Source organism: Mus pahari, chromosome 12 (genome assembly GCF_900095145.1).
Source record: "Mus pahari chromosome 12, PAHARI_EIJ_v1.1, whole genome shotgun sequence".
NCBI lineage: Eukaryota > Metazoa > Chordata > Mammalia > Rodentia > Muridae > Mus > Mus pahari.
Genome location: NC_034601.1, coordinates 52,516,822 through 52,529,458, shown reverse-complemented (window position 1 = coordinate 52,529,458; position 12,637 = coordinate 52,516,822). Strand labels below are relative to the sequence as shown.

At 38.7% G+C, this 12,637-nt stretch overlaps 1 protein-coding gene across 1 annotated transcript; it reads left to right on the top strand.

Annotated features, from left to right (window-relative positions):
- Positions 1-3,932: 3,932 nt before the first annotated feature.
- LOC110329834 (olfactory receptor 5AC1-like) lies at positions 3,933-4,853 on the top strand. The gene has a single exon (XM_021209727.1). It carries the CDS (start codon positions 3,933-3,935, stop codon positions 4,851-4,853), a length of 921 nt encoding a protein of 306 aa, XP_021065386.1.
- Positions 4,854-12,637: the final 7,784 nt, after the last annotated feature.

The following is a 12,637-nucleotide window of genomic DNA, read 5'->3' as shown; positions in this document are numbered from 1 at the left end:
AATGCAGGAACTTGTCCGGCTATCTTGGCTGAGTCATCAGCCACCTAGTTTGAAGTTATATGTTAACCAAGTGTTCCGCTGACTTAGATAAGCATCACCCCTCAGGTCTCCTGACATCCTGACTTGCATGTACTATTCTGCTGATGTGTAATTGTTTTCTGCTGATGTTTAAATGAGCCAATCATGTGAAACCACGCCAATTCCTCCTAGCCTCCTAGCCCCCGACGCTCTCCCTATAAAAACCCCTAGCTTTTGAGCCTTGTGGTCGATTCCTCTGTCTCCTGCATGAGATACTTATCAGCCCGGAGATCTGTCATTAAACTACCTCATGTTTTTGCAATAAGAAGGTCTCTCCTCATGTTTCCTTGGGTGGGCCCTTTCCCGAGACTCGAGTGGGGGTACCCGAAAAGGGTTCCTACAAACCCTGAACAACATCTGTGTTGACACCATGTAATATTAAAACCATAGTGAAGGATCCTCATGGGGTACAGCCAGCAGAGGTGAACTGCATGATGTCCCCTGATTTCCATTTTCCAGGCCATGGCTCTGCCTGCCATTCCAAGGAGACCTGCTGGGCCTTAGGTTCATCCATGTGAGATCTTCTCCCAGCCAATCTACTACCTGCCACCCCCTGGGACATAGACAGCAGCAGTGAACTGAGTTCTATCCCCTGAGGTCTATCATTGGGCTCAGAGCTCTTCCTGCCTTCTTGAGGAGGCCGCTGGAACATTCAGGTCCACTGGGGACACAGCCAGAAGAGGGAAGAAGCACTCAGTCCCTGAGCTCCATTGTTAGGAGCTCCAGCCAACACCAGGGGCAACTGGAAGGCTAGAGACCAGCATAAGAACACAATCAACAATAGCCAGGGCAGTGTGGGACCACCAGTTCCCAGCTAGCCTTCTACTGAATGCCCTGGATATCCTAGCACTGCCAAAGCACAAGAAGATGACCATAAATTCAATCTTATAAAGATTATATGAGCCTTTAAAAAGTAAATGAATAAATCCCTTAAAGGATACAGGAAAATACAAGAAAACCGTTGAAGAGAATTAACAAGACTGTTCAAGTCCTGAAAAATGGAAATAGAAGCAATACAGAAAAGAGAAACAGAGGGAATCTTGGAGATGGAAAACCTAGGGATGAAAACAGGAACTGCAGAAGCAAGCATCTCCAACAGAATATAAGAGATGGAAGAGAAAATCTCAGGCATAGAAGATATGAATATATATATATATATATATATATATATATATATATATATGTGTGTGTGTGTGTGTGTGTGTGTGTGTGTGTGTGTGTGTATCAATATACTGGTCAAAGAAAATTTTAAATTTAATAGGTTCCAGATATAAAACATGCAAGAAATGTGGGACACCATGAAAATGCCAAACCTAAGAGTAATAGGAATAGAAGAAGGGTTTCATTTCTTCTACTCTGATTCTATTCCTTTTTCATTCTCTCTTACTTTGAAAATCATAATATAATTGCATGGTTTCTCCCTCCATTTCCTCCCTGTCATCCCTCCTGTAAACCTGCCGTTGCTCTCACTCAGATCCATGCCTTCTGTTTTCATTAATTGATATTAATGGGAAGATTATTTCATGCATGCTCAGCATTCCTTATTGACTGTAATTCCTTGTGTAGGTTTGAGGTCTCGTGGCTACTAATGGGAAAGATGATTTCAGCTGGGCTTGGCATTCCTTATTTGCTATAATTCTTTGTGTAGGCTTGAGGCCTCGTGGGCTTTCCTCCATCCACTTTGGAATGCCTGTTGTTATTCTTGTTTGGCTCACGCTTAGTCAGTCCTGTTGCTGAGACATTATAGCTATAGCTTCTGATGTTGCTAGGAGACACATTTTCACAACACACTCCCTGATACTCTGGCTTTCATACTCTTTTAGCCTCCTCTTCTATGTTTCCTGAGCTTTAGCTGTGGGTGTGTTTTGTAGATGTATTGGCTGGTCACCACAGCTGCATTTGGATTGGTTGTCGTCTTCTGTAGTGGTCTCTGTCTATTTCAAATATAAGTTCATGAGGGACGGGATGGAGACTACACTTACCTGTGGGTAGGCTGGCAAATATTTAGACTTTAGTTAGGTATTCTTCTCATTTAACAAAGTGGTAGTTGTAGGTTATTCAAGAACCACAACTTCACTAGCAATGGGTATTGAGCTAGGTTTCCAGTATTAAGCATGGCTTCCCTATTGTTGAACATGTCTTTGGTCCAATTAGAGAAATTTTAGGTACTGTCAAGGTACACATGCTCTCAGTGCATCCTTATTACCTTACTGTACCATGCTGGTCATTATTGTGGTTCATAGACATCATTCCTAGGTAGGATTCGCTTCCCTCCTTTTGAAGCTTACATGGTGCCTTCTGGTATCATGAGTTCCTGTTCTCAGGGAGAGGACTTTCTGGTCAGTTCTAGCTCAGGCATGAGGTCTTCAGTGATAGGGGCTTGCCTTCTACCTCTTGGGTACAACCAAAAACAACAGCAATAGCCTAAAATGTTTTATAATTTTTTTTGAAACTCTGACTAATATCTCAAATGAAGGCTTCTCCTGCCTGATGCTGAGGTTTCTGTTAGATGACCTTTGGTTCTTGGAGGGAGTATTAAAATCTCAAATGGAAAATAATCATTTAAACTCTACAAATATAGTTACACACAGGCTGAAGAAGTTTGCAACCTCATCGATAGTGAATGAGGGTTCCCTTTGTTCCACACTTTCTCTAGAACTTGTAGTCAGTTGTTTTTAATCCTAAACCAAATTTACCTGGAAAGTCAGTTACATCTAAAAGTCCAGAAGGCTCTCAATGAAATACATTTTTATTATTATTAATTTGTACTGCTTTCGTTTTTGAAAGAAAGAAAACATGAGGAACAATTGTTATAATAGGCTCCCTAGCAGTAACTTCTTAATTTTTGCACACTACCTGGGGACTGGCTATTCTACTGGGATTCTTTTCATGGCATTGAGGGAATTTCATTGTTAACATCACAGATAGCATTTAAGATGTGAAAAAAAAAATCTTCCTATCTCAACTTCTCTAAAGTAAGATTAACTTGAAGAGAGCAATTGTGTGTGTTATCTTTATACTTCATCTTAAGAGTTATTCATGATGTTTGAATTTTCACTGCATATCCACATCCATGCATCTCTCTACCAGGATTAGGTGAGGATACAGTATTTTATTTGAATGTAATTTTTTTTAAAGTAAAATATCTTAATACTAAGTTTTTTCATAAAAGTGCTAATATGCGAGGAGTATATCTGTTGAGAGGATTTATCTTCAAAATGCAGTAAAAAGCAGTACTGATTTGAAAAGAAATGAAATACCTTGTCTGATCCTCTCAGTCCTTATGGAAACACACTTAGGTGCTTATAGACCAGAAATTGGAGCTCAGTCATGTGAATTCATGAAGACCTCTATGGTTAGCCTTTCAGCTATACTGCTTATTGACATCAACGAAAAAGCATAGTCTTATGGATTCCCGAGAGTGTGATTCTTGGTAAGTCCAACACTGCAGAGAAAAATTTAAAACAAGATTTATTAATTGGAGAAAGCAGATAACCCAGTAATTTGGAAATATAATTGAGTGTCAAAGTTTTTAAAATGAAAAAAAGGCTTATGTTAGAAGATGCTACAGAGCCAATATGCTGGATATTTATTAACTAAATAACTAAATATATTCTGATACTAATACAACATTTTTCAGTATTATTTAAAATAACTGTAGTGCATAATGCATTAAATAATTTTGATTTTTACTGGTGCATAAAATATAACTATCTATACAACTTAGAATAACTGTTAATTAATGAGAATATAAGAGAGAAGACATGATATTAATATTCATTCAATCTTGTTTGAAATTTGGTAATGTTTTCTTCCTCTAAATCTCATTTCAGTGAACAGGTAGAAGAGATGTTATGGAGGTGAACAGAAGCCAGGTGACTGAGTTTGTTCTCAGAGGAATAACAGATCGTACAGAGCTGCAAGTCCCTCTGTTTCTCGTGTTCTTCTTCATCTATGTCACTACCATGGTGGGCAACCTTGGCTTGATCGTTCTCATCTGCAAGGATTCCCATCTTCACACACCCATGTACTATTTCCTTGGAAGTTTAGCTTTTGCTGACGCCTGCACTTCATCCTCAGTGACTCCCAGAATGCTTATCAATATCTTAGACAATGGTAAGATGATTTCCCTCTCTGAATGCATGGCCCAATATTATGTTTTTGGATCCAGTGCAACCACAGAATGTTTCCTCCTGGTAGCAATGGCCTATGACCGCTATGTGGCCATATGCAATCCTCTGCTCTATCTAGTGGTGATGTCCAACAGAGTGTGCACTTGCCTGATAAGTGGCTCATATATAATTGGTTTTCTGCATCCACTTGTTCATGTAGGCTTATTATTTAGGTTAACCTTCTGCAAATCCAATATAATAGATCATTTTTACTGTGAGATCCTGCCACTCTATACAATTTCTTGCACTGANCCATCNATTAACGCATTTGTGGTCTTCATTTTTNCTGCTGTGATACAAGCTGTTACCTTCATGAGTATTGCAGTCTCNTATGCCCATGTCCTCTTTTCCATCCTGAAAACAAAGTCTGAGAGGGGCAGAAGAAAAGCCTTCTCCACCTGCAGTGCCCACCTGCTCTCGGTGTCTCTGTTCTACGGGACTCTCTTCTTCATGTACGTGAGCCCTGGGTCCGGGCCAAGTAAATATAAGAATAAGATGTATTCTCTGTTTTACACAATTGTGATTCCTCTACTAAACCCCTTCATTTACAGCTTAAGAAACAAGGAAGTTTTAGGGGCTCTGAGAAAAATCATTAAGTCATAAATGTTTTTCAGAAAACTTTTGGTGTTCATTTATTAAATACATCAAAATTTCTGATCTTGAGTTATCAAATGTAGGATGGTGATATATTCGTAAATGATGAAGTATATTAAGTTTATATAATTTTCATAGAAAGATTTTTAAATGATAAATATGCACTTTAATGGCAGTTTTCAATTGTTTGGTATTCTAAATCCATAATGATATATTAAAATTAAATCAGCAAATTAAATATCTGGAACATAATCAAACTTTTGTCTTTCCAGATAATTTATATATAATATATAATTTTTAATAGTGCATTGAATATTTATTCCTTAAGAAATTCTACATGTCTATAAATACCTTGTTTAAAGTACCTGCTGGTTGCTAGTGTAAGCATATCAAAAGAAATATATTTGTCAGATGAATGTTTTTCTTTTTGCAGAAGATGGAAAACAATGGTATATACAACATCCCACCACCACGTACTCAGGGTTTCAATGGTCAGCTGCTTTAAGTTATAGAAAGGCTGATTGTGTACTTACACATTTAATTGGAATTGATGGCAATTATGGGGATGTCTGCACAAATTAAAATTGATAATGCTCCTGAATTTATATCCAAGAAGATGAAACAATTATTTGCATAATACAATATAAAATATGTTACTAGTATACCACACAATGCTACAGGACAAGCGGTTATTGAAAGACCAATCATACTTTAAAAATGGTGCTTATTAAGCAAAAAGGAAATGTAAAAAACTCCAGGGACAGACTAAATAATGCTTTGTTAACTCTAAATTTTCTTAATGTTGGTGAAAAAGGAAAAATAGTAGCTGAGAGACACTGGGTTATCAAAAATACCCAAGGAACCAGGCCAACTAATATAGAATACGGGTTTGTTGACATTAGAATGGAAATCTATAATAGTTTTAAGATGGAAATGTGGTTATATTATATATCTACAGGAAATGAAAATATATGGTTACCACCCAAACTTATAAAGAGTAGATCTGACTAGGGAAACCCTTTTATCAACTGAGGCATGAATGTCTTCATAAATCAAATAGCCTAAGTAATTCACTTCCTCAGATTGTCTCAGTTACTGATTTCTTCAAAATGTGCATGCAAATCAACTTCAAAAGGGCTAGCCAAATGATTTACCAGAGAAAGACTGGACAACACACAGACTGGAAAGAAAACAGAGACTAGCAACATATTAACTGGACAGAAGACTTGGAGACTGGACAACACAATGACTGGACGATGAATGCTATAGCTATCATTTCCACATGTTTTTCTCCTTGGTCCCCCAAAAGAAATTCCTTGCTTCAATTCAGTAGGAAACAATTATAGAAAGACATGTTCTAGTTCCTTAAGTTGAGGTAGATGGTTTGGTTGTTTAATGTGTTATAGGTTGTTATTGAGTATGATCAGGGATTGGTAGAAATGTAAGGTTGTTTTGCTTGAATTATTATATATTGATAGAAATTTTAGATTATTTTGTTTAATTATTGTATATTGATAGAAATTTAAGGTTGCTTTGTTTAATTATTTATATATTGATAGAAATTTAAGGTTGCTTCATTTGAATTAATGTATATTGGTAGAAATTTAAGATTATTTTATTTGATTATATTGTGCATAAACTGTTTATTTAAAATGCGATGTAATGGTCTAGCTTTATGGATATTATAATTTATCTATTGTATGTGGATTGATAATGTTAGAGAAAAGGCCTTTTTTTCTTAATAGAAAGGGCGATAATAAGTGGAAATTTCTGGTTTCTTTGGAGACTCAGTTGTGTCATATGATTTTTTTGCAAGCTGTTTTATGAGGGGATGTTTTGTTGAAGCAGACATGTGAGAGGATGTTTATTTAAAAGACATGTGGTGATTTGTTGGCGGCCTTCTTGTAAAAGAGCATGTGATGCTTTGCTAACATTTGAGAGGGTACATGTTGTTTAGAAAGAATACACACATAGTCTCACAGAATGTATGAGGATGCACTTGCATTGGTCCACCTTGAAACACTGATCTTCACTGACAATTCCCTTGTCTTGGTTGGCCTTGCAATACTTTGCTGGTCTACACTGGTCTTCTTGATCTTCACATGTGACTTTATAGAGAAAAGTGTACCAAAGAACTTCTGAAGGTTTTCTGGCTGTTGCTTGCCACTTCCTTGGACTTGCAGAGCCTTGTGGTTTCTTCTGCATGGAGCCTCTGCTGCTGATTCATGTATGTTGACACTGTTGAACTGGACTGCTGATATCCTGACAGTGAAGATTGGAATTGCCCCCAAGGATCGACTTCTAAACAGGTCCACATGCTCCTTGTCCTATTAACCATCTTTTCTCCCCTGCCTTTGGTCAGTGGGTGATAAGGAAGGTTGAAGTATTTAAGCACCCATATTAAAGTAGGTTTGGAGAAATCTAAACCTATAGTTCATTGGTAGGGTGGGTCAATTCAAAGCCCTTGATCTGAGACTGGGAAGTATCTGGCCTGATCAGCTCACCATCTCTCTTAAACTCATACTACCTTGTTAAGCTCTCCAGCGCTGCTGCTGCTAGCTCCTCCAATGCTGCAGCCAGTAAGGGGTATAGCCAGCTCTCTATCTTTAATATCCTGGATCCAACTGACCCGTACCCATGCCAGCAGAGCCAGCTCTAGTGTGCTGCCCAGGAGGAGGGTTGCAGGGCCCACTTTCCTAAGTGCTGCTGCAAACAATGCATTAGGAAAGCTCTCCCTCTCTGATGTCCCTGGAAGTGGCTCACCTGCAACCCCAACAACCAGGGCAAGCTCTATTTTCCTGCACAGGTAAGGTGCAAGACTCACTCTCCTGAAATAGGATTAGGTCTCCCACTCTCATAACCCCAGGGCCAGCTCCTCTGCCCACTATAGGTGGTGAAGGTGGTGGAATGTGGGAGGGTGATGAGGGGAAAGGTTTCTCTACCTCTACCAACGTACTACACATCAGACAAGTTGTAGGGCAAGTTTTTTTCTTTCAAAACCTTGAATGCTCACTCCCTGGGGCCTGTCACTGGTCACCCTGCTACCAGGGTCAGTTCTACTGTGCTACCCCAGAGAGATGAAGGGCCTGCTCTTTTGAGTGTTGTTGCAGTCAATGAGTGCAGGACCTGATCTCCCTTGTATAGCAGTTGGCAAAGAGCTGGGGCAGTTCTCCCATAATATCCAGGTGAGGGGTAGGGCCAGTTCTGCACAGCCCTCAGGCATCAACATGGCACTGGGTGGAAATCCAGACCAGGGACATCTGCCTGGCCTTTGGTGATATTAGAACTCCATTGCTGCAGGGCCACCAACACAGATAGGTGTCTTAGTGGCAATGCAGGCCAGGACCTCACCATGGCCATAGTTGACATCACCACCTACTCACATCAGGCTATTCCTCATACCCTCAAGTTCTGCCTCTCTTCATTATGCATACATCCTTCTGCTTCTTTTAATCTTCCATTTCTTTACCATCACATTTACTTACACATCTTAGTGGTGCCTGGGGTCTGTGAGTGTCTGGGATTGTCTCAGGAGTGGTCTCAAGTGCTATATGCCCCATTCATGCGGTGTGGTACCAGGCAAGGACATCTTGGGTATACTATTTCCACCTCTGCCTGCTTGGCACCGGACTTGTGGTCATCAGGGGTTGTCTCAAATAGAGGTCCCTTCCTGCTTGTGCCTCTATGGCACCAGATGGGGGTCATCTAATTCCAGGCTTGGTTCTCCCTGATCCTGACATTTTACATGGATACTGGGCATTTAAACTCAGGTCCTTATGCTTGCACAGCATATCATCTTACCTACTGATCCATCTTTCCAGCCCTAAAATGACTATTTATGTGAGGTTTAACAGGACTTCTGGAAATGTCTATATTTCTTTCACATATTCTCAAACACTTCCCAGATATTTCTCACCTCCATACTTACCCAACGTTATGGTGTTTTTTCTCATAAAACAACAGGAAAATAACAACAAAGAGCTGGGGCCAATTATATTTGATGTTAATTCATTTCTCCTGGGAGTGGTTGTAAACAAGGAGTGAGTCAGCACTCAGGTGACTTCCTGTAAACCTGCTTCCCACCTTAATTTGTAAAATAAAGGAGAGCTGATGATTGGCAGATAAAAGAGAATGTGGAGCAGAAGGTGGGAGAGAGAAGAAGGAGAAAATGGAAGAGAAAGAAAAGCAGAGTAGAAGCACATGGCCTGGAGAAACCACAAGTTCTAAGGGGTCTCATAGGTGTGGAAAATCGTAGTGTATCGGTAAATCAGCCCAATCTAGGCTCACAGTATGTATTCATATTAACTGTGTTGTGTTTTCATTGCCAGGACTTATTAGGGAGATTTACCACAACAAAATGACACCCAACGTATTGATTTGAATTCAACTAACCTGAGATAAAAATTCACTGCCCCGCAACCCCTGAATGGGGCTTGGGTAGTGACCTAGGCTGTAGCAGTATGGATTTGAAGCTGACTAGATTTAAGGGTCCTACAGGGAACAGCAGAGAGGCATCTATGCCAGAGAGAGTCTTTCTGTGTTTGCTTCCCTGCATCCTTCGCTCCCCACACTGCCTCCCCCATCTCCAAACAGGGACACAGACAACTCAGATCTTTTTACACTCAGCTTCTCCCTGTGAATAAAGAATTGGGAGACAAAGGTACAAAGGGCTCCAGACTAGGTAATTCATTGATATAAAGAGAGAAATATAACCTTTTGATACTTAAAGATGGTATAAAGACATAGTGCTCTAATAAGTCTTAAACAGGATACTCATATTCTGTCTAACATGGGCTCTACAGGAATTTTGGGTTTAAATCCTGGTTTGACAACTGCCTCTTATAAGCAGGTATAGTACCTAAAGATGGGAAATTTCACCTACGGTTCAGAACCAGATAGGGAATATTAGTCACTGACTCCAAATGGAGAGAGCAGTGATAATCGCCTGCTACGAACAGGTATTAATTAATAGAAGTCTGTGGCTCTAGGTAGAGAGCAAAACAGATAGATATTATAATAGGTATTAATTAAATAAATGTCCGTGGTTCTTAGTAGCACAACAGATAGAAGGTATAAATAAATGCCTGTGGATCTTGGTAGAGAGCACAACAGACAGGATGGCTGCTCTAGGCAGAGAGCTTAATAATTATGAGAAATTTCATGCTCAGAACTAGATAGGGAATATTAGTCACTGACTCTAAGTAGAGAGAACAGTGATAATTGCCTGCTGTGAACAGATATTAATTAATAGAAGTCTGTGGCTCCAGGTAGAGAGCATAACAGATAGATAATATAATGGGTATTAATTAAATAAATGTCTGTGGGTCAAGGTAGACAGCACCCTAATAAGTCTTATGGGATACTCATATTCTGTCTAACATGGGATCCACAGGAATTTTGGGTTTAAATCCTTGTTTGACAAGCTGCTTCTTATAAGCAGATATAGAAAGGAAAGGAAAGAGGAAAGGAAAATAGAAGTGTGAATCAATTATTTTGAAGATAGTATAATAAAGTCTGAAGGAGACTCATATTCTAATGTGGGCTCCACAGGAATTTTGGGTTTAAATCCTGACAAGACAAATTAGAAAGGCCTAAATAGGCTAAAATGTGTGTAATTTTGAGTATTGTGGTTGTTTTATTGTTCCTCTGGGACAGAGGGCAAGCTACAGGTTTTCTTGGTTACCAGCTGAAGGATATGCAGATTTGGGGAAAAGGTTTTGTCTTTGTATTTTTGGAAAAGGTGATTAAGGTATTTACAACTTCCAGAGTTATATGGATTAGATTTGACAGGGGGAGACCCCCTGAGAACTAGATTCCAGAGAATCAAACAAAAAGTTTATCTTGATGATACTAAAATTGTGTTTTGAGGTTTATATGTTACAGAATATACAGCCTTGGTGAATTTCATCGTCAGACATGCTGAACTGACCTGCCTGAACTCCTGATGTCTTGGTTTTTCATCTGGATTCAGTGAGGACACAGACATCAGAGACTAATACAGTCATTGGTGTGACCTTCTTAAGGCCAACTAACTCCCCCATTTCCCTACCCTTCCCCCTCCCTTCAACAACATCTCAATGCCCATATTTGGCTTTAAGAAGTTATGAAGAGTCTTCTTCCCAGTTCCCTAAGCTTTGGGGCTGGGGGTGATTATTATAGGTTGTCTTTGATACTAAAAATTTTGAAGTACAGGGCTTAGACCCAGTCCTTCTATTGCTGTTATTATAAACAGATCTAAGATATTTAAACCTGTGAGTTAAGGGCCAAATAAGAAATTCATGGCTCTGAGTTTATTGTTAGGGTGTTTTCAGTTATTTTAATTAGAAATGGCTGAGAGTAGTTGACAACAGTCTAGATTACTTCACATAGATAGTTTGTTTTCAAAAACATCAGAAGTCCACAGAATGTGACATTTAATGATTATTCATTTGCTGTTGAGACTACTCTGCTCCTGACAGCTTTCCCTGCCTTGGATTCAAAGAAGATACTGAGCATCTTTGAGTTACTCCAGTTGTGGCAAAATAGCCACTAGGCAAGAATTGCCTCATTTCATCTACAGACATAAAACTGTCCAAAGGAAGGACACAATTACAGGTTAGGACAGCTTGATTCTGCCGAGTCAGAGTAGGCTAGTTCTTAACATTCCTATTTCTCTAAGTCTGTCAGATGACCCTGACCAGTAGGATGAAGACTGATGCTCCAACATGTTGAAGTAAGGGACTGTCCAGTGGTCTCTATGGGTTGGCTAAGTTTTGGAATCTGTTTTAGGCTTTCTATATATTTTCAGTTAATATCAGTCGTTCTTGAATTTCTGATGGGGTTGAAAAACTACATAGTCTCCTAGCCAACCCAAGCTTTTTATTTTGAGAGGAACAGTTTTGAGAGGATGGTTTTCAGATGGCACTCAATCTAAAGCCAAGACATAGCCAGATGTAGAATTATAGGTTTTTTAAGTAAGGATAGATGACAGAGGTTCTGTTTAATTAACAAACATGATGGGCTGGGAGTTAGGTCTCTTGTACTTTATAAATTACAAAATAGTAATATGTTCAATTATATCTGAGATAAAATAGACTTTTAGTTGGACAGAAAGGGGGAAATGTTATCCTTTTATTCTGTTTTTGTTTTGTTTTGTTTTGTTTTGTTTGTTTGTTTATTTGTTTGTTTTGTCTTTCCATATGAAGTGGACAATTGTCCTTTCAAAGTATTGTTTTGGAATTTTAGTGGAGACTGAATTGAATCTGTGATTGCTTTTAGGATGACTATTTTTACTATTACAGATCGAGGAGCATGAAAGATCTATCTTTTGATATCTTCTTCAATTTCTTTCTTCAAAGCCTTTAAGTTTTTATTATATAAATTTTTTACTTGTTTAGTTAGAGTTACTTCAATATATTTTGTATTGAGACTATTGTGAAAGGCGTTGACTCTTTGATTTATTTTCAGTCCATTTGTTTGAATATAGGATGGCTACTGAATTGTTTTTTAAGTCATCTTGTATCTGCTTGTATTTCAGTGCTAATAAACACTGAAAGTGTTTGTTAGCTGTAGGAGTTTCCTTGTAGATTTTAGTCACTTACATATAATATTGTATCATCTTTCTTTCCAGTTTGTATCTCTTTGATTTCTTTCAGTTGTCTTATTACTTCATCTATGACATCAAGTACGATATTGAACAAATCTGGAGAAAATAGGCAGCCTTGTCTTGTTTCTGATTTGTGGAATTGGTTTGAGTTCCTCTCCATTAATAATACTTACTATTGGCTTGATGTAAAATGCCTTTATTATGTTTA